The sequence below is a fragment of the Cimex lectularius genome, unplaced genomic scaffold (genome assembly GCF_000648675.2).
Source record: "Cimex lectularius strain Harlan isolate CLEC.00 unplaced genomic scaffold, Clec_2.1 scaffold106, whole genome shotgun sequence".
In the NCBI taxonomy this organism is placed as follows: Eukaryota; Metazoa; Arthropoda; class Insecta; order Hemiptera; family Cimicidae; genus Cimex; species Cimex lectularius.
Window position 1 is genome coordinate 1,500,730 of NW_019392769.1, and position 20,615 is coordinate 1,521,344.

The 20,615-nt window shown below is 35.7% G+C and overlaps 1 protein-coding gene and 1 non-coding gene across 2 annotated transcripts in view; one reads left to right on the top strand and one right to left on the bottom strand.

Annotated features, from left to right (window-relative positions):
• The window catches only part of LOC106662135 (dorsal root ganglia homeobox protein), a gene marked incomplete at its 5' end in the record, with an annotated part of 92,011 nt that overhangs the window by 15,041 nt on the left and 56,355 nt on the right, over positions 1–20,615 (bottom strand). Inside the window, one exon of the mRNA XM_024227553.1 lies at positions 3,770–3,870. Within this exon, the coding sequence (XP_024083321.1) occupies positions 3,770–3,870 (101 nt within the window). The remainder of the gene's footprint in view (positions 1–3,769; positions 3,871–20,615) is intronic.
• Trnan-auu lies at positions 11,467–11,540 on the top strand. Its single transcript has one exon. It is a non-coding gene; the product is annotated as a tRNA-Asn (tRNA).

The window sequence follows — 20,615 nt, forward strand, 5'->3', positions numbered from 1 at the left end:
TTTACTTAAAAAAAAAAATGGAGATTGTTATGATTATAACTTTGACAATATCTGGTTGAACCGACAATATTTGTATAATAAAAGCGTCTTTTTTATGCTGAATAGATAGCAGGTGGAAATAGACGCAGATCCGAAAGTATGTTGTTTCACTACAAGTGTAGTTCGGTTTGTTCTTTGTTGAAAGGGAGGCTGAATTAGTATTTAAATACAGAAAACCCGCAGATTTTCTGCTTCTATGAACTGAGTACTTCCGCGGAATCGTGCACGCTTAGTACATTATCGTTCTACTGCATACCTCAAATTTTGCCTTAATTGGTGTTTTTCCGCTAGAACGGTTTCCATTTAAGCCCATCCATCTATTTCCACCATGAATATTTCTTACAAATAGAAAGGGATTATTTGCATGAAACGTTGCGCGGGATTATCAAGCTAAGTGTGCCAAACTCGGCGCAACTCGGCTTTGCCAATTAAGTTTATAGAGAAAGGCTAAATGAATAACCGACATTGAATCAACGTCTCTCCTGAAACACCTGAGGCGTCATCAAGACACATGACGCTCCTCTACCCACGGCCCCGTCTAATCTGTATTTATCACCTCCCCCTTCTGCGGAGCCGGTTATTTATTGCATAATCAAAATATATTAAAGAGAGTGTGTGTTAAGCAAATTGGCGCCTCTAAAGTCTTGTTTCCGACCGTAATTATTATTAATAACTAGTCCGCAGTTGCCCAATTACATTAGGGTTGGGCCCAGGAGTACATATTGGGTTAGGAAAGGGAGTGGGATCAGGTGCTAAACGCCTCCTCGGACCTCTTTTGCACACAAATCTTTATATTTACTTTTTTTTTACATCCCTTATATTAGGTTTTAAAGTCTGGGCGGAAAACTATTATTCTCTTTACTTTATTACACTTCATAAAATAAGGAGAGGCCAATTCAGCCATTTAACAGCATTTTGATATTTTAGAGAATGATGTATGCTATCTATGCTTGAATCTTTAAGGATTCAATCGGATAACATTCATAGTGAAATTCGATTCTTTTAACCTTTTGAATATTAGTGATAGCAATGCTGTTTTAAAGGCAAAAACTTCTCTTATCCTAGTAGTTTTTAAAGAGCCATTCTTCGGGGAAAAAACGCAATTGAGTAAAAAGGCCACAGTAAAGATCACGCAACGTCAGGGTTATAAGTAGGGAGAGGCTGATCTGAAGAATTTGATGATTGACAAAGGCATCCAAAGCAAACAATCTGCTACAAAGTCTTGTTGCATTAATTCTAATTGATCAAAATATTTTTCTCCATGAAATGAAACTTCATATAATTCATGTAGACAATTTAGCCTAACTAACTAATAATGGGCAGAGTTCCTGCAATCTCAGACAAAGTATAAGTCAAAAAATTTTTTAATTAAAATTAAAACTTTTCATTCAGGAGGGAAAATTCAAAAGGTGGGGTTGAGATGGGAAGGTAATGCCCGAGGGAATCGAAGTATGGTAGAGTAACGGCGTATCAAGCCGAAGATCGTGGGTTCGAATCTCGCTTGTGACACTGACTTTTTTATCTCAACTTAAAACCGTAATTAATTGGATTACAACTTTTATTAAAACTTTGATTATCTGGTTAAACCGACAAGATTGTATAATAAAAGCTCTTTTTTATGCTGAATAGAAGCAGATGGAAATAGACGCAGATCCGAAAGTGTGTTGTTTATCTACAATGTAGTTCGTAGATGATGGGTTTTGGTCAAAAATTTTGTTTATCTTTTTTATCTACCAAGACACCTTTCATACCAGACTTCTTTCTAAATCAAGTAGCCGTCTATATTTCAAATTTGAGTGGATTACATCTCTAAAGCTCCTATTCAATGACAAGGCCATAGTAAGGTGGTGCGTCGTCAGGGTTGTAAGTAGGGAGTGGCAATGCAGTGATGATTGTCAAAGGCAAACTATGTACTGCCAAGTCTTGTTGCATTAATTCTAATTTATCAAAATATTTTTGTCCATGAAATAAAACTCCATATAATTCATGCAGACTATATAGTCTACCTAACAGGTGAGTAATGCACAGATTTCCTGCAATCATAGACAAAATGTAAGTCCAAAAGAACTTTAAAATTTTTTCCCTACCCAAAACACTTTTCACACCATACTTCTTTTTAAATCAAGTTGCCATCTCAAAATTTATATATATTAATATTTCAAAATTGAGTGGATTACATCTCTAACGGTCCTATTAAATGAAATGGTCATAGTAAGATGATACGACGTCAGGGTTATAAGAGGCACTGACAAATTTAACTGTAAAGGCAAATAATGTACGCGAGAGTATAGCTGCATGAATTCTAGTCGATTAAAATATTTTTCTACTTAACAAAACCCCATAAAATTTGTGCAGTCCATATAGCCCTGAAAACTTAGACAAGTTGGAAGTGTAAAAAAAAATGTAATTTCCCTAAAAAAACACCTTACCTACCAGGTCTCTTGATAATTCAAGTAGCCTTAACATTGATAGAATATTTCAAAATTGATTAAATTGTTTTCCCTTTTTAACGGTCCCATTGAATGGTAACGATCTCAACAAGGTGGTGCGACGTCAGGTTTATAAGCACGGAGTGGCGTGCGTTGACAAATTTAATATTCTTTCTAAGGCGAACTGTATCCAACAGGGTTGCTGCTGATTTTAAAGCTCAGGGTCAGCATGCCGGCAATTTGAAACATGCTGAAAGTGCTAATCATATTCTTAGTGCTTGTAAATACCAGCATAACAGCATAAGTAACATTAACCCACGGGCTGCCCGTGTTTTTGAAAAAAAAAGAAGTTTATGTGCCTTAACCGTTGAGACCACCGACGCCCCTGGCAACCCTCTTGGTCTGTCAAATAATCTTGTCGGACAATTGATAGAATATTTAAAAAAAAGTAAATATTTGAAAGTTCAGAGGAAAATATTTAAAAGAACCGCTCTTTCGAAAAATGATACTGTTGACTGGAAAATACCAATTAAAGAGATACAACATCAGGGTATAAGCCGGGAGGAGCATGACTGTCAGGCATTTCAACAAATTTTGTGCTGGACTCTTGTAAATTTTTTTTCAAGTCGGTGTATATTATTTAATGGTTGATCTTACATTAGTGTCAATTTGGAATATACCGCAAAACAACTTCATAATTCCACTAAGCATCATGCCCATTACTTGGACTTTAGTGCATGCGACAAATCATGAGGGTATAATCATGATCGGATATTCCAGACAATAACTATCGTCCACTTCAATCAAATTTAAAACGCCTAATTAAAACGGTTCAGTATTTTGTAACGATACCCCTTTTCAATCTGCTGCATAAATTTATCCTGTTTCAGTTAGGTGCGACTCAATAATTTGTATGTAGAAGTTTTATTTTTGTTAATAAAAGTTAACGTAATTGTTAGCAATTGTTTATTGTTTATTTATAAAAAATACAGTTTATTGAAAAAGTAGAAAGAAATAACCTGAATTGCCCGGAATTCTTTAGAAAAATTAATGCATATTATAATTATTAAGGAACTTACAGGTTATTAATTTTTTTATATAAACTTTTAGTATTTCAAAAAAGGATTGTTTTATACATGAGAAAAAATCTGAAACTTCTCATCTTCCGACTTCTTTATTATCGGGGACAAACTTTTCCCAAATAAACAATTCTCTATTAAACGGATTTGAACAAGAAATGGAAGAGGGCCGAAACGCGATAAAGGAAATGTACACGGATCATATTGGAATTTATATTTTACCTTTTATAACAGGAAACAGCGGGGGAGCGAACTGCGGCGGGAAGAACAGTGGCGGATTCCTCGAAGGAAGGCCCGCTTCCGACACAGGGCGGAAGCCAACTCTGTGGAAATAAGAAAAAGTGAAAACAATAAAAACAAAGTCACACCACATTTATCACTCTGACAATAATAGTTATAACATATAGGCAACCGTTAAGAAATGAAGAGTGGAATAATTCATTTCCAGGGAACATCATATTCCTTTATTTTTCCAAAGTCATCAAGTAAGCAGTTTGGATTTTAAATTCGTCAAAAAATAACAAAGTTATGCCAAAAAGAAACCGGCAGCGTAATTAAGACGAGGAGCTGAATATTTTACTGTATGTTCGCGAAATTTCAAATTCCTCTCTCCGAAATGTGGGAAGGGTTTTAGGTTTTTCAAAAAATAAAATTAATGATGTACTCCGGACTTAATTTTAAGCCGTATCGGTCTCATTTTGTCCAGGGACTTCGGGACTCTGTCTATGACTGCTGTCTAACGTTCCTTGCATAAATGTCGATTTGGGAAGGTGAAGAAGACGTTCCTCCATACATCCTATGGACTGATGTATCCAAGTTCACCTCTAACTGTCTTGTCATCATCAGTTGGTTCACAGTATCAACGTTTGGTGCATTCTTCTCGGAAATAAATTAATTGCTCCATCTTTCTACGAAAATAGTTTAAATGATGCTCAGTTCCTCAATTTTTTGAGGGAGGTTTTTGTCTGGTTTTTCCCCAAACTTTTTGATGTATTCAAGTTCACCACTAATCGCATACTAAACCGTTGGAATTTTCGAACGTGGGCAGAGAAAAATCCGAGAATTTCGTACTCTTGTCATCATCAGGTGATTCCCAATATCAACGTTTGGTGCAGACTTCTCGGAAATAAATTAATTGCTCCATATTTCTACGAAAATAGTTTAAATGATGCTCAGTTCATCAATTTTTTGAGGGAGGTTTTTGTCTGTTTTTTCTCAAACCTTTTGCTATAACTTGGTCAATTTTTGACCAATTTAAAATCCGATTGCATCATTGTTTTCAGCGTATTGAATTAAGTTAATCTTTTCGTACTTATACACCTATACTGATATCAACAATATCGATATACTAGCTTTAAAAATCATAGTTTTTAATAACTAGATTATTCAAACCAGTATTATTCAACACTTAATCGACGATTTGCTTATTATTTATTGTTAATTTATATAGGACAGATTTTCAACTATATTTAAAATAATAATTTATCTATATACTACGTACACTGTTTTTCATGATGAAAAAGCTCCTACAGCTATTTTTTGCCGTGGGTGGAACAATATTTGATGCAAATTGGTCGTTTCCTTGTCAGGAGGTTAAGTTCATGTTCAAATTGATTTTGAACACTACTAGTAGACATCATTAGTATATTCTACATTCAAAAAGGAAGCAAAAAGTCCAAATTAACTATGGTCTTAATCTCAGCAGTTTCGGACCTTGCTTCAAATAAACAATGGTAACTCCAAAACTAAAAGGTTTTGGACAAATCCATTGAGACCATTGAAAACTACGTTAAATTTACAATAAGATGTGATTAATACTAAAGTTGTAAACGTTCGTCAAATAAGCAATTTAGTAGCGTGAACTTCGAAAAATAATTTTTTTTTTCAAAGTCGAAAAACTTACTATGGCGATTCTAAACTACTATTTCCAAACCTAGAGACCAGAAAAAGTTCAGAAAACCTACTGCATTTAATATCCTTTTTAGTGGTGTAATTTCTTTTTTAATTACTTTTTTCAAAGATGAAGAAATTGATGGACGAAAAGAAAAAACCGCGGCTGACGGATTGGTAAGGTGGAAAGATTAATAAAAATAAAAAATAAAAAACTTAAGGAAATTTGAATGAATTTATTAAACCTACAAAATTTTGATTTGAAATGCCCTCCACCCTCCGCAATGTATTGTAGACGCGCTGCTGTCGCATTAAACCAGCAAAACCCATACATAAGATGTATATCAGCGTATTCATCATTAGAAAAAGTACCCATGATTAAATGTTAAAAATATATCACATAGATAATTAAAACTCTTTTATTCCGGGAAATAATAATTCCCATCTCAACCCCACCTTTTGAATTTACCCTCCTTTTTGCCATTTTTCAAATGTCTTGTAATCTATTTGATTCTCGGCGACAAATGAATTGGCCATGGAGAGCTTTAGTGAAGTATACTTCATTTTGCTTACAACATTTTATTAGGTTTCTTGGTCCGCTTGACCAAATAAATTCTTTTCAATTAATTAAGGTTTGGGTTGAGATAAAAAAAACAAGAAGGCAAAAAGGAGGGAAAATTCAAAAGGTGGGGTTGAGATGGGAAGTTGGGAAGTTAGTGTCCGAGTCGATCGAAATCCGATAGCTCAAGTGGTAGAGCAGCGGCGTATTTAGCCGAAGGTCGTCGGTTCGAATCCCCCTCGTGACACTGGCTTTTTTATCTCAACACAAACCTTAATTAATTGAAAAAAATTTATTTGGTCAAACTGACCACGAAACCTAATAAAATTTAATTATAATGTTGAAGGCTGACCGCTAATTATACCGGAGAAAATTATAGTAATGTTGATTGTAGTAGTTTCATTCAATGAATTTCCTTTCAATTTAGTCTTTATTGATATTTTCATTAAGAGAACAATGTCATAATATAATGAGCTTCAAATCAGTCGGTCTTAAACATTAATTTAACTTTGAAAACAATTTATCTCCGAGCATTATTTAGAAAATTGGAAATAATTAAAAGAGGGATTAACGTCTTAAGATGTATAATTGACATTTAATTTAGGCTGCCGTCGGCCGTAGGACCGGCTCAAAGGGAATCCTTTTAAAAGGGCGAAATTGAGTTGGAAGAGTAGCGAATTTAGCGAATTTTCATTCAAAAGTCATATCGAAACGAAGGGAGATTAATTCGATGAGAGGTTCCATTCAAGAACATTTGTACGGGCCCCGGGGAGGGTTTGGGTTCCGTCCCTCGGCTCAGCTAAACCAATTAGCCCATCAAATATTAAACAGGAGTTTGTTTTTTAGAGAAAACAAAGTCCCCACGGGCGTGAATAATCGCATTTTGTTTTGAAGGGGGCTTCGCGGGCGAGGCGGGGGATAAACGCGTTACTGACGTCGAGGACGGACTTTGATTCGTGACGCACCTCTAATGCATCCTGCGACGCAATCGGCGCAATTTTACATACCAATGTTGTGTACTGACAAACAACGACTAATTGGAATTAGTTGACTACGCGCTACAAACAACCCTAGGTGAAACGTGTTTAATCCGATACTCTAAATAATTCCCACCACACGTGGCCGCGCCCATAATGTTTTTTATTTCATAAACATCGACATAAAATGTAATGTACGCATTTTCATTATCTTCGTCTAACGTACGGGCGTTTTGTTAATGTGGCCAATTACGACACGTTAAATTATTGGTGTACGCTATTTTCAAAGAGAACGCGATCAAAACTGTTTTAATTCTGACGAAATATTTGACAATAAAACTCTGATTTTACCACGTAATTAATGTGGTTTTATAAAACTGAGCGTAAATCACGTTTTTGAAAATTCATATACTGACTGAGTAAACTGATGAGTTCATATCACCCAACGCAGGCAGGATTACAATTTTATTCTGGTCGTTTTTGATTATTTTGGTCTGTGTGTCCCCAATGTTTAGGTTTGTCAAATGTGACATCAATAGAATGAGCATTGAAGATGGCGAGAAGCCGAAACCCGCCTGACACGACCAAATTATGAAACACCTTTCAACAAACGACCTCGGACCATGGAATCATAATAAAACGTACTTCGCGTCGTATAAGAAGGTCTGCAAATGAACTAAACTTAAAAGTTACAAGGAGGAAATAGAGACCTAACTCATAATTTAGTGGTATGAACGAATATAAGAAATATTCATCTGCTGTGTTCTCATTATTTAACGTTACGTAAAGTAATGCAGATGGCTAGATTATCTGTCTCGATTGACTTCAAACTTTAATGCTACTGATTATAATAATTTAAACAACTAATCAATTATAATATTAACAAATTAATTTTGCGATTTTAAAGTGAATATATACGAAAAATTTATATCAGGACATTTACACCAATTATGTGTGTGCTATGATGGCTCTCTTTCTCTCACTCTCTGTCTCAGTATATCTCCCTTTCATTATTACTCTATTTACCACACTAATGAATCAAATTTACAAAATACTTGGTGTGATGTCGTGAATTTTACTGTTTACAGTTGTGTATATGTTTCATGTGTGATTATTATGTAACTAACATAATTGAATTTATTCATATGGACGCCACTTCTCTATCTCTCTTCTCTCTTCCAGTTTATCTATTTATTTACCTTCGCTGTCTATTTCCATATTTCTTTGTTTCTCTTTCTAACCCGCCTATCTATGAAACTATCGTTAACTCATCTTAAACTATCTATCTTACTACCCTTCTGTATCATGTATATGTATCTCTCTCTCTCTCTCTCTCTATCTATCTATCTATGTATGTATTTATCAATCAAACTACTTTACTGTCTATCTTTCTCTTTTTATCTGTCTATCTATCCTACAGATTTATATCTCCCTCTCTCATTCTCACTCTTTCTCTTTCTCTCTCTTTCTCTTTCTCTCTCTCTTTTTCAAATACATCTAGCTATCTTACGACCTCTCTCTTCTATCTATTTTTCTATCTGTCTAGCTACAACCTATTTATTATATATATATCTGTTTATCTATCTCCTTCTTGCTCTCTCTAGTAGATCTAGCTATTTCTCCTCTATCTATGTAATTATATATCTACCTAGAATTGCTCTACTGTATATTTACAATCTGCCAATTATCTATCTATCTATTTATCGTTCTATATCTAGCTATCTTACTGTCTCACTTTTACTATTTATCTAACTACATATCCGGCGTCCACGACGTTGATGCAGTCTTTCTTCGACATATTAATTTTCGCACATAATTCGCACACTTTAACCCTCATACTTGCAACTTATCTATCTGGAATTTTTCTCTCACTGCCTGTCTGTCTGTTTCTCTCTCACACTCTCTCTCTCGCATTATATTTATACATCCATTTTAAATTTCTCTCTCTCGCTTTGTTTCTGTCTATATATCTTCTTTCTTTCTATTTCTCTCTCTCTCTCTCTCTCTCTCTCTCTCTCTCTCTCTCTCTCTCTCTCACCCTCCAAATACATTTAGCTATCTTACTACCTTTCTCTTCTGTCTATCTGTCTACCATCTATTTATTCTCTCTCTCTCTCTCTCTCTCTCTNTATATATGCAGCTATCTCGTACAATTTAAACCTCATACTTGCAACTTATCTATCTGAAATTCTATCTCTGTATCTAGCTCTCGCTCTCTCCCTCCCTCCCACCCTCTCTCTTTTTGCTTCTCTATCTTTTTCTCTCCCCCCAACACTTTTTATGTAACGCGAAAGAAGTGAGGAAAATTTTTATAGCACTGTTCGTTAATTCAACGTGTAAAACGGCGTTCCAAAGACAATAAACCCATTTCGCAGTTAATGAACTCGAAATACATAATATTAGATCCAGTTTTGGTCGTTTGACCGAAAGGGAGCACAATTCCCTTTAAGAGGAGGATGGGCGCAGAGGTAATGAGGGCCCTTTACCCCCGTCTTTGTGCATGCTCAAACGCTCGGCTTGAATATTAACTGCAGCCTATTCTACAGTCTGTAATCACAGCAAATAGAGTTGTGGCTTGGATATAAATATTGTACGCCCGGCTTTGATACCCTCTTCGCCCCTCTATTATTCAATTTTATAATTAACGAGACACCTCAATCTCAACGGCACTTAGTCCTATCGGTAGAGGGGCCGTTTAACAATTAATTCCCACTCGGGTATTGGAGAAATGCATATTAAATGAATTAAACAGAAAGCCTTTCGAGTGGCTAAGAAATAGCCGATTAAATTTTCTTTTTAGTTACATTTGACCTTTTGGGCATTTTCGTCTGTTTAGCACCTAAACAAAACAATCGATATATCATGTAGTTTCAATTTCATAGAAAAGTAGCGATTCATCGGCTAAAATAATAAGTTCACGTCTTACACTAAACTTCAGAAGGCTAAAAAAAGATTCAATTTATTATTTTAACATATCCATACATCGAAACAAAATTTCGATACAATTAAATTAATTTGTCTCTTTAATATTCTATGTATGTACTAGATGGATTTTAATTTTTTCACACTATCTGTCCTATGCTATGAAAATAAAAAATATAGATTTTCTTATTTTAAAATGTCGATACTCGATAATTGTGAAACAATGTTCTGTAGCCTAAGTTTTCTACTTTACTGTTTAAGTAGAATGATAAAACATCGAATTCGCTGTTTAAATAACCTTTTACGATCATATCCATATATAGGCCTTTAAAATTGGATATTGTTGACAAATTGGCTATCAATACTAATTCAACAATATGACAAATTTTTTTCCCTCTCGACTTCTTTTTCTTAAATTTTTTCCCATCCCTACGTATTATTTTATTTAACTACGCTATCTATCTTTTATCGTTCTTCTTTTCTTCTAGATATTGAAATTTATGCATGAAAAAAGATAACCTAATTGTAAGTGTGACAATGAATAAAAGAAAGTAATTTATTTGTCGATCCGAAGTAATTACAACATCATCATCATCAGTCCTAAAGCGCGTTAGACTGTTTTTTTCATTAAACCTGATGATTCATGAATCTTTTTTGGGTAAAGCCTGTCATAAAAATATTATTTTCTGACCATCTCGATTCTCTTTTTATGTTTTAGAAAAACTATTTTATTTAAAAATGTTATAGGCCATTTTAAATATTTTTTATATATTTTATTTATTAAAACTGATCAATTGAGACCATCTATTAATTTTACAACGACTAATTTAATATTAAATTCACTTTAGTCCTTTCCTTAGTGTCATATTTTATATAGTAAAGTTAACTTCCTTATTTTTTTTTACTGAATTAATTGTATATCAATACTAATTCAATAAAATGACCAATTTATTCCTTTCGACTTCTTTATCTTAAAATTCGTTTTTTTTGTTTCTATCCGTACGCATTACTTTATTACGCTATCTCTCTTTTTTTCGATCTTCTTTTCTTCTAAATATTGAAACTGAAATGAATAAAAGAAAGTGATTTATTTGTCGGTCCGAGGTAATTATATCACTATCACCACAACCACCCTCATCATCATCGTCGTCGTCGTCGTCATCATCATAATGATCATCGTCATCGTCGTCGTCATCATCATCATCATCGTCGTCGTCGTCGTCGTCATCATCATCATCACCATCATCAGTTCTAAAGCGCTTTAGACTGTCTTTTTCATCAGCCCTGATGATTCATGAATCTTTTTTGGGTGAAGCCTATCTTAGATGTGATTCGATCTAATATTATTTTCCGACCATCTCGATTCTCTTTTTATGTTTTAGGAAACCTATATTCTTTAAAAATGTTATAGGCCACTTTAAATCATCTTTATACATTTTATTTATTAACACTGGTCAATTGAGACCTTCTATTAATTTTACAACGGCTAATTTAATATTAAATTTACCAAAAAGGAGGGAAAATTCAAAAGGTGGGGTTGAGATGGGAAGTTAGTGTCCGAGTGGATCGAAGTCACGATAGCTCAAGTGGTTAGAGCAGCGGCATATTGAGCCGAAGGTCGTGGGTTCGAATCCCGCTCGTGACACCAGCTTTTTCATCTCAACCAAGGCCTTACATAAAAAGGATAATTAATTGGAAATAAACGTAAATAAGCGTATCTAGCCGAAGATCGTGGGTTCGAATCCCGCTCGTGCCATTGACTTTTTTATCTCAACAAAAACCCTAATTAATTGTATTAAATTTACTTTAGTTCTCTCATTAGTGTCATATTTTATCTGGTAGAGTTGACTTCGTTATTGTTTTATTGAACTAAATCAAATGGCTTTTCCCTCTTCAATATGCATTCATTCATAATTTTAATTTGTTTTATATTTTTAAAAATGATGTTTCTAAAATCTTTTTCTAGGAGGAAAAATTGAAAGAACAGACAGCTAGCTGTTACTGACTTTAGTGACAGCTCAGCGGTAGAAAATTTAATTTAACATTTACAGTGTAAGTCGTCAAAACAGATTTTCATACGGAAAAGGTTGCGCTCTGTTATTTAATAAAAACATTTAATAATGTGAAAGAAAAATTCAGTCCATCCCCCTCTCGGGCTTAGTTTATTTATACTCCTCTGCTGAGCTCCCTCTCCGCCAACATTTTAATGGATAAGGGAAGTAAATCCCTCGACCTAATGTACCTAACGGTTATCTCCCGAGTTTGTTGGCATTAAGGTGGAACGACATGTCAGAAATGAAATCTTTTAAAATGGTTTTCATCCCTGGTCTAGACATGTATATTTGAGATGGGGGAAGGAAGCCGGGCCTAAGCCGGCCACAAAAGTAGGGATCTGGCTGCCGCCTCCGTATGATTTTCAACAGATTGAAATCATTTTATTTTTCTTACAGGTTCAAGTTATTCAACCTACTCTAGGAATTTACAGTGATTTTTTAAAAATTGATATTAAGTTTATGCTGTCAATGTTCAGTTCGACAGCAGACAAATATTTTCCGTTTTACTTTTTTTTATAAAGCTATGTATTGTTATTATGTATTACTGCATGCAGGAACATATTGCAGGTAAGATATACAAAAAGGAAACCTATATACTTATTCTATATGGCCACAAATTGTGACTATATTCGGAATTCAAACCGACCCGAGTCTGCATGCCACAGTGCAGGATTTTATGGACAGTCCTGTTCAGTTCTAGGAGGAGGAAAATACCATATAAACATAAAATAAGGGATAAAATTTAAAAGTACAGAAATTATTTTCGAACAAATGAAATTAGTAAGAAAAATACATGGCACGGAAAACCAGGAGATCATAAACCTCCAGAAAATCTATCGGGAAATGTATAGTATGAAATATTTGCAGAGTTTTGCTGATGAATCTATCGCTTGATCTCGTAACGTCGTGACACGTTTGAGTGCACCTAACTTCATTGTCGTATTTCACCATCTTACTTGCTTGATAATCGGTGCGACAGTCCTTAGAGCAGGATCTGATCCTTCTCATTGAGTTTTTCTCATTCGGTAAGCTCTTCATCCTTGAGGCGCCATCTCCTTACACCCGTCCGCCGTAGATCCTACTCCACATCGCCCAACACCTAAGCCGAGGGCGTCCTCGTATTCTTGAGCCTCCTGGCAGCCCATAGAGGAGTTTCCTTGGAAGCCAATCTTGAGACATAGATAGGCTTCCATGACCCAACCATCTCAATCTCTCTTTCTTTATTTGGGCAACTATATCCGGCTCGCCAAATAATTGCTTTAATTCGTCATTCTTGCGTACTTTCTTAATTTACACACTTCGGGCCGACTATTTTACTGAGCACTTTTGTTTTCCATACCCTAAGAATCTTTCCCCTTTCTTTACTCAACTCTCAGCGTACATAACTATTGGCCTTTGTAAGTACAATCTGGATAATAATAATACCACCAATAAAGTTAAACTTTACCCAGGGAAACGTTTAGTCAGGAAATACCCCCTTTTCTCCATAGGCTTGAGATGCCAGTTTGGATAGAGCGGAGGTGGCGTGTTTTCTAACGTCAGGGGAACGTTTACCCCATGCGGGGGCCACCCGGGGGAGGCGATGCTGGGGGTGCTGCTTTTGTTTATTCCCGTGCCTCATTAAGGAGACAATGGGGGAAGTGGGTGGTCTCCGTTCCTCTTGAGAACCCCTCGGCCAATTTCACTTTGTCGGATAATTGGTTTTGTTTGCATGTCCTGTGGCGGGAGGGGGGCAAGGAGGCCCTTCATCTGATCAAATAAACACGTGGCCGGTTGACGGGTCGGCTGGCGGCCGGATGATCATTACTCCGGGAGGGGATGGATGTCGACTGGGAGCACAATCAGGACTGACGGTATTAAATTCTAATTTGCCCCTTTCCCCCTTTCTTAAAAGTCCGACTTCAATGTTAAATCACCGAGGAAATGATCTTACGTCTCTTGTTATTTATTTCTAGGATGGCGGTGGGAAATTTTAAAAGATCACGAGGTCATTAAAAACGTACATCTAAAACTACATTTTACCTGCAGCATTGGTACATAGACTGACAGTCAATAAATTCCATCCACTTCTAATGTAACTTGATTTGTATATATTTTTATATATTAATCAAATTTTCACGTTTTTTAACGTTTAATAATTGAGTCATTGTCTAAAAAAGTAAAAATAAAATGTAAATTGTTAAAGAAAATGAAAAAAGGAGAGATAAAATTTGTTTTAGATTTTTAATTATCATTTCAATATCACGATTCCTCCTCTTGCCTTAATTAAATCTCAAAGACGCCTCGGCATACTTTTAATCAGTCTGGAAATGTCTCTTTGTTGGAGGTTAGCCCATTTTTCAGAAATAGTCCTTTCATGATCGTGGAGTGTATCAGGAAGTGATGGACGTGCTCTTATGTCTTTTGAGGTTATCACATAATTGTTCGATAGGGTTCAAGTCTGGAGAATGGGCTGGCCAGGCTAAGACCCTGATGTTATACTGTTGAAGGTATGCGAGTGACTTGTGGACATGTGGACGAGCATAATCGTGCATTAGAACAGGATTGTCGCTGATTTCATCGAGGATAGGCAACGCGTGATCTTCCAAAATTTCATCTGCATGGCGAGTGGCCGTCAAAGACCATCCACAAGCCAACTCTGCGACTCTCCATTGGAATTCCCGTCCGCACCATCACTGAGCAACTTGAAATGGTTGGCTTTGGGAAAAATTACAGGCTTCGTACCTTTCATTTCAGTGTATTGACTGATGGCTTTTCGCCCAGTAAGAAGACCAGAATTGACCACCCAGCCTATCCTAGATGAAATCAGCGACAATCCTATTCTACGATAATGCCCGTCCACATGTCGTTCGCGTAGTACAAACGTACCTTCAACAGCATAACATCAGGCCGTTTTCCAGAATTTAACCACATTGAACATTTTTGACATAACCTTAAAAGACAAATAAGAGCACATCCATCACTTCGTCTGTAAAAAGCACAGCAGACCAATCGTCCAAAGACCAATGGCTGTTTCTCGAGCAAATGCGACCCATGCAACTGTGGGTGTTCTGGTCAATTCTGGTCCTGAAATGCCATCAGTCCATGCTGATTTAATCTTCTTCGAGCGGTGCGTCCAGAAATTTGGACATCTCGAACTTCCTGGAGCTGATGAATCGCTGGAACAACAGTAAGGTGCCGGTGTCGCAAAATTCTTAAAGTCAAAAAACGGTCGTCCTGTGATTCTGTTACCCTAGGGCGTCCAGAACCGGGCCTTCTATGGTAGAACCCAGTTTCTCGAAAACGTCTGACGGCGTTTCGTAGGGAACTCCGATGGCAATAGCAGCATATCTGATGGAACATTCATCATCAATAGTGCCACACCTCGCGCAACATCCTCAGCACTAAGTGGCTTTTTTAAGTTTAAAAATTGAAATTGGGAAAACAAAGATGAAAACTAAACAGTTTATTTCTTCAGAATTCAAAAGAGACTAAATAAACATTTTTTAAATTCCGTAAAAAGTAAACATTTAAAAATCCTTTATCCTTGTTTTGGATTAAGGATTAAGTATGTTTACTTCTAATTGATATTCCCAATTTAAAACATAGCATAAACCAAAATTTATTAATAAGAACAATAAGACAAATTAAGAGCACAATTTTCTTTTATCTAGACAATGAAAAAAAAAATGAATTGGGTGGAATTTTTTGCCCGTCAGTGTATAAACGTACAGATAGCTATGTATTATCAAATGATAAATGAAATCTCTTTAGAGTACACCACACGAAAGAGGACAAAATATCATGATGCTCGCTGAAAAAACCGAACAAGCTAATTGTCCATTTGGTCAATAGTTCCAAAACTAAACACAATATTGAGTGTTTTTTGATAACCGTAGTTATCACGTCGCACTCATTATCGATTCATTAAAAACTTAATAATGTATAATTAAAAGGGAAGCTGGGTGTATATAAGAGAAGGTGTCAGATCTGAAATGTTAAAATAACCGAATGCAGTTCAATTCAGTTACATCGAACACCGAGATTGTATATCGTAGGAAACATTAATCCAGAAACCACTTAACCACGGATCGACAGGTCGTAACTAAAGTACCACTAATGCCGGAAGAAGAAGCTGAAATGCATTGACTGCGGCGGACAATAGGGGCTTAAACGTACAACAATCAAAAAAGGGAAGATCTCTGTATAAACTGCGAAGGCGGAGGAAGACATATTGTCCAAATAAATGGGATTGCGGAGTTTAGGCCGTAAGACATCTAATTTAACCCGGGTGGTAAAGTAAGGCCCATTTACCAAGGGCTGAGTGGATGTCTACAAAGTGTAACACTCCTGCTGTAGCGCCCATTAGCGCCTCTCTCAGCTTTTATTTCCCACCATTACGATCACTGACGTCAATGGCTCGGAACACTTCCTGTTTCCGCACCCGAGGGGATGGCCTAAGACTGTTAGAGCACTTCCTGGCCCAAACGGACTTAACAGCACTTTATGCCCTGTGTTTAGCCCCGTGATTTCATACTTTGTTTTCGAGAGAGAGGAAAATCGTTTAGCCGGAGAAGAGTCACGTCTCCTTCCTTTATTCAACCCCCTTTCTGCCAAAGGAAGGATCTCATCGTTCTTTTCTATAGCTTAAACTATTTTTGATTACATTCGTGTATCTGCGTTTCTTTCGATTTTAATATATTTTCTTGTTTTCATCTGGTATAATTTATTTGGAATAATATTTATAATTTAACTGCGATGATTTATCTTCGATACCACATTCGAACTGTTGAATAATATGAACAATTTACTAAATTTATTAAATTTTTAAAAATATAGAAAGTGTCAAATTTTTGAAGGTAAATTCGGTTGAACTACTATGTTCTGTGTGAACTTCATTTTTTTATGTTCATAAAGAGGTTTGTCCGTAAAGTTCGTAGGGATTTTGAAATAGGGTTTTTCTTTTATTTAATACCCAAAAAAATTGAATGATAAGGGTTATGTTTACTTGCAAAACTCTATCTTCAAGTGTAGAAATGTGTGGTGATTAGTGACCGTTAATCGATAATTATTCAGAAATCGTGAGATGCGGTCTGGTGTGATGTAGGTTTCAGAAAAACATTTTCTTTATCGTGCCNGCCCTGAAGATGATCTCAATAAAGATCGAAACATTGGCACGATAAAGAAAATGTTTTTTTGAAACCTACATCACACCAGACCGCATCTCACGATTTTTAAATAAAAAACTTTTAAAGATATTATTTATCTTCCTTGTTCCGAAACGAACAAACTACAAGTTCGTCATCCCGCAGACTCCAAGCGGAAATTTCACAAGGATCGAGACATTCAGTTTTAACGAATTTTTTCATCAATATAAATAAGCTAGATTTCATTACTGACATAGTCGAACCATCAACTAGTGGGTATTTTCCGATTGTCAGGTAACGACCTAGTTCTCATTAGTTCTTCGTATCACCGGATCGACTAATAGTCTAAATTGATACATCCTCAAATAAATCATAATATATTATCGAGTTAGTTAGCCTGACATACCAATAGCGGTGATTACATCACTAATTCCCCGGCCTTCAACAACCTACTTGAATCAAAGTGACATAATGGCCGCTTCCTTCTGCATAAGCCCCTGCGCCCAATTGGGCTTACACGGCTTTCATCGCGAATTAAACTCTCCGAACAATTCATTTCGGAAAATAATCGTGACGAAATCTTTGGCCCTCAGAAGAAAAACAGAAAATGGCTGCAAACATAATTATGCCTTGATTGTTGCCTCTTAATAATTAAGAAGAATTGCTCTTGGTAATTTTAAAAATAAGAACCATTTTTTCTTTCAAATTTTTATGTAAAATTTTGAAATTAAATCTATTAGGTTTCGTGGTCCGATTGACCAAATAAATTCTTTTCAATTAATTAATCTTTAATTAAGGCAAAAAGCAGGGAAAATTCAAAAGGTGGGGTTGAGATGGGAAGTTAGTGTCCGAGTGGATCGAGTCACGATAGCTCAAGTGGTAGAGCAGCGGCGTATCAAGCCGAAGATCGTGGGTTCGAATCCCGCTTGTGACACTGACTTTTTTAATCTCAACCAAAACCTTAATTAAGGATTAATTACTTTAAAATTAAACATGGCAAAGAAGAACCAAGGAAGCTAATTATTTGATGACTAAAGATCCATTTGGAGGTGGTTAAAACATTTGTAGATCCGTTTGTTCCCGCTGTAGTTGTGATATATGATCGCCGTCTCTGTTTCTTCTTTTGGTATTTTACAATAAAGTGCCGTATATTATAAAATTTTTTGTTGTCTCTCAGGTAGAGTTACATTGTAAAAGTCAACCTGGCAAAGAAGAACAGTAGACCGAAAGAACTGTCTGCGGCTGACCAAAATATTGCTAACCATATCTTTTGCCTCTTTTGCTTCCGTTAGAATAAAAAGAACAGTCCATTATTTACCATTTATGTGAATAATTTAAAACTATTTTTGAGAAAGACGAACTGTGAAAGGCCAATTTTTTATTTGAAGACTAAAGAGCTATTTTTTGGCTTTGCCCGCCAGGCATCCGCCACGCAACAATAAAGATCTATTTGAAGAAGGTCAAAACATCTTCAGGCCCGCTTGTTTCCGCTGTAGTTGTGATATTTAGTCTATACAACGTCTCTGATATTTCTTTTAGTATTTTTTCAATTAGAAACTTTATGCTATTAAGTTTGTAAATCCTCGATGTAACGGTTAATTGCAAAATTAAACTTGGAAAAGAAATAATTTGCTTCCTAACCAATATTTTTGGGATCTCCGTTCCTCGTAGGTGAAAATTTCGACTTAATTCAAACTATAAAGACTATTTGTGGTGTTTAGTGACAGTTAGCCAATGATTATTTGGAGATCGTGAGGTGCGGTCTGGTGTAACGTAGGTTGTAGAAAAACATTTTCTTTGTCGTGCCAACGAACGTTTCGATCTTTATTGAGATCATCTTCAGGGCTCAAAGTGGTTGTCTTTTGTGTAATTGTGCCATTCTTGCAGCACTCTCAACACGACGCGCAATTCCACAGAAGACAAACACTTTGAGCCCTGAAGATGATCTCAATAAAGATCGAAACGTTGGCACGATAAAGAAAATATTTTTCTGAAACCTACATCACACCAGACCGAATCTCACGATTTCTGAATAATTATTTTTATCTTCAAGGTTTTAACTATGTTCACTCGCTGAGCTTGCCTTTCCAAAAACTCTCTAGTCTTGTATTCCAACTCAAAATGAGTCAATAAAATTCGTTTACGACACATTAGGCTTTTCTTAAAAGCAAATATAAATAAAAAATAGAATAACGTAGCCCCAACTATAAACAAAATACGCTCTTTTTAGGGCGAAGATTCGATGATGATAGTACAGTTTGTGGTTTTTACGTTCAGGTCAGTGGTATTCGACCTAAAAGACTGTATCCAGGCTGGTCACAGTTCACCGGTTGATACAGAGGTTCTTACAGCTGTGATAGCAGAAAATGAACGTTGTTCGTCAGATTGTAGATTTATACCGATGGTAAATAAATTAATTAAAAAAAGTTTAGATGAATGTACTCAAAATGGCTTGGATGCTTATCGTCAAGTTCTATACTTTTCTATCAAAAAAACAATTTTTTTTAAGTTAACAATTATTTGAATGCAAGTGGCGATCTCCGGGTCAGATTAATCTAGTTTTGTGATGAATCATTATTTATTAATATCATTTAAGAGATAAGAAATCCAATGAGATTGATTTTTCTAAATCAGTAAAATATAAATCACGAAATAAAAAATAAAAATAAAGAACATAAAATTATTATTTTTATTATTGATTTGTTTATTAGACCGTTGGCCATTATTCTTCAATAATTTATGGTTATAAAGCCGTCAAAAAGCTCTTTTGTACTTCTACTTTACGGTTTAAACACGTTTAAATAACGAAACAACATGAATAAATCGTTCGAGTTGGTTTTTAATTTAATTTTGTATGGTCAATTATGCGCTAATGATGATAAAATTAGCATAATTTTTCGTATTAGAAACAATTCATCTTTATTTATAATTATTCTTTCTATGTAAGGGCTTGGTTGAGATAACAAAGCCAGTGTCACGAGCGGAATTCGATCCCACGACTTTCGGCTAAATACGCCGCTAATTTACCACTTGAGCTATCGTGACTATCGTGAAAATGGCAAAAAGAAGGAAAATTCGAACGGTTGCAGGTTGAGATGGAGATTTGGTGTCCGAGAGGATCTAAGTCACGATAGCTCAAGTGGTAGAGCAGCGGCGTATGTAGACGAAGGTAGTAGGTTCGAATCCGCTCGTGACACTGGCTTTTTTATCTCAACCAAGACCTTACATTGAAAGAATAATTAATTGAAAGAAGTAACTTGGTCAATTGACCACTAAAACATAAATGGATTTATTTATCATAGTGATCGCCCGGCAGGCTGATCAAAATTACGGCCGAATACGAATTTTCGTTCATGTTAGCTTAAACGAAAGCTCTAACCGCAAATTTATTATCAAAAGTAAAAATTATTAATCGTGAGAGCGTTAAATAAGTATTTAAAATATAACTGGTGGGGCCAGCGCTGTATTCCAATTTTGTAAGTCGTCCGACGGCCGTTGTGTACGCCTCTCCGCGTTGAATTTACAGTTACAACACTTTCA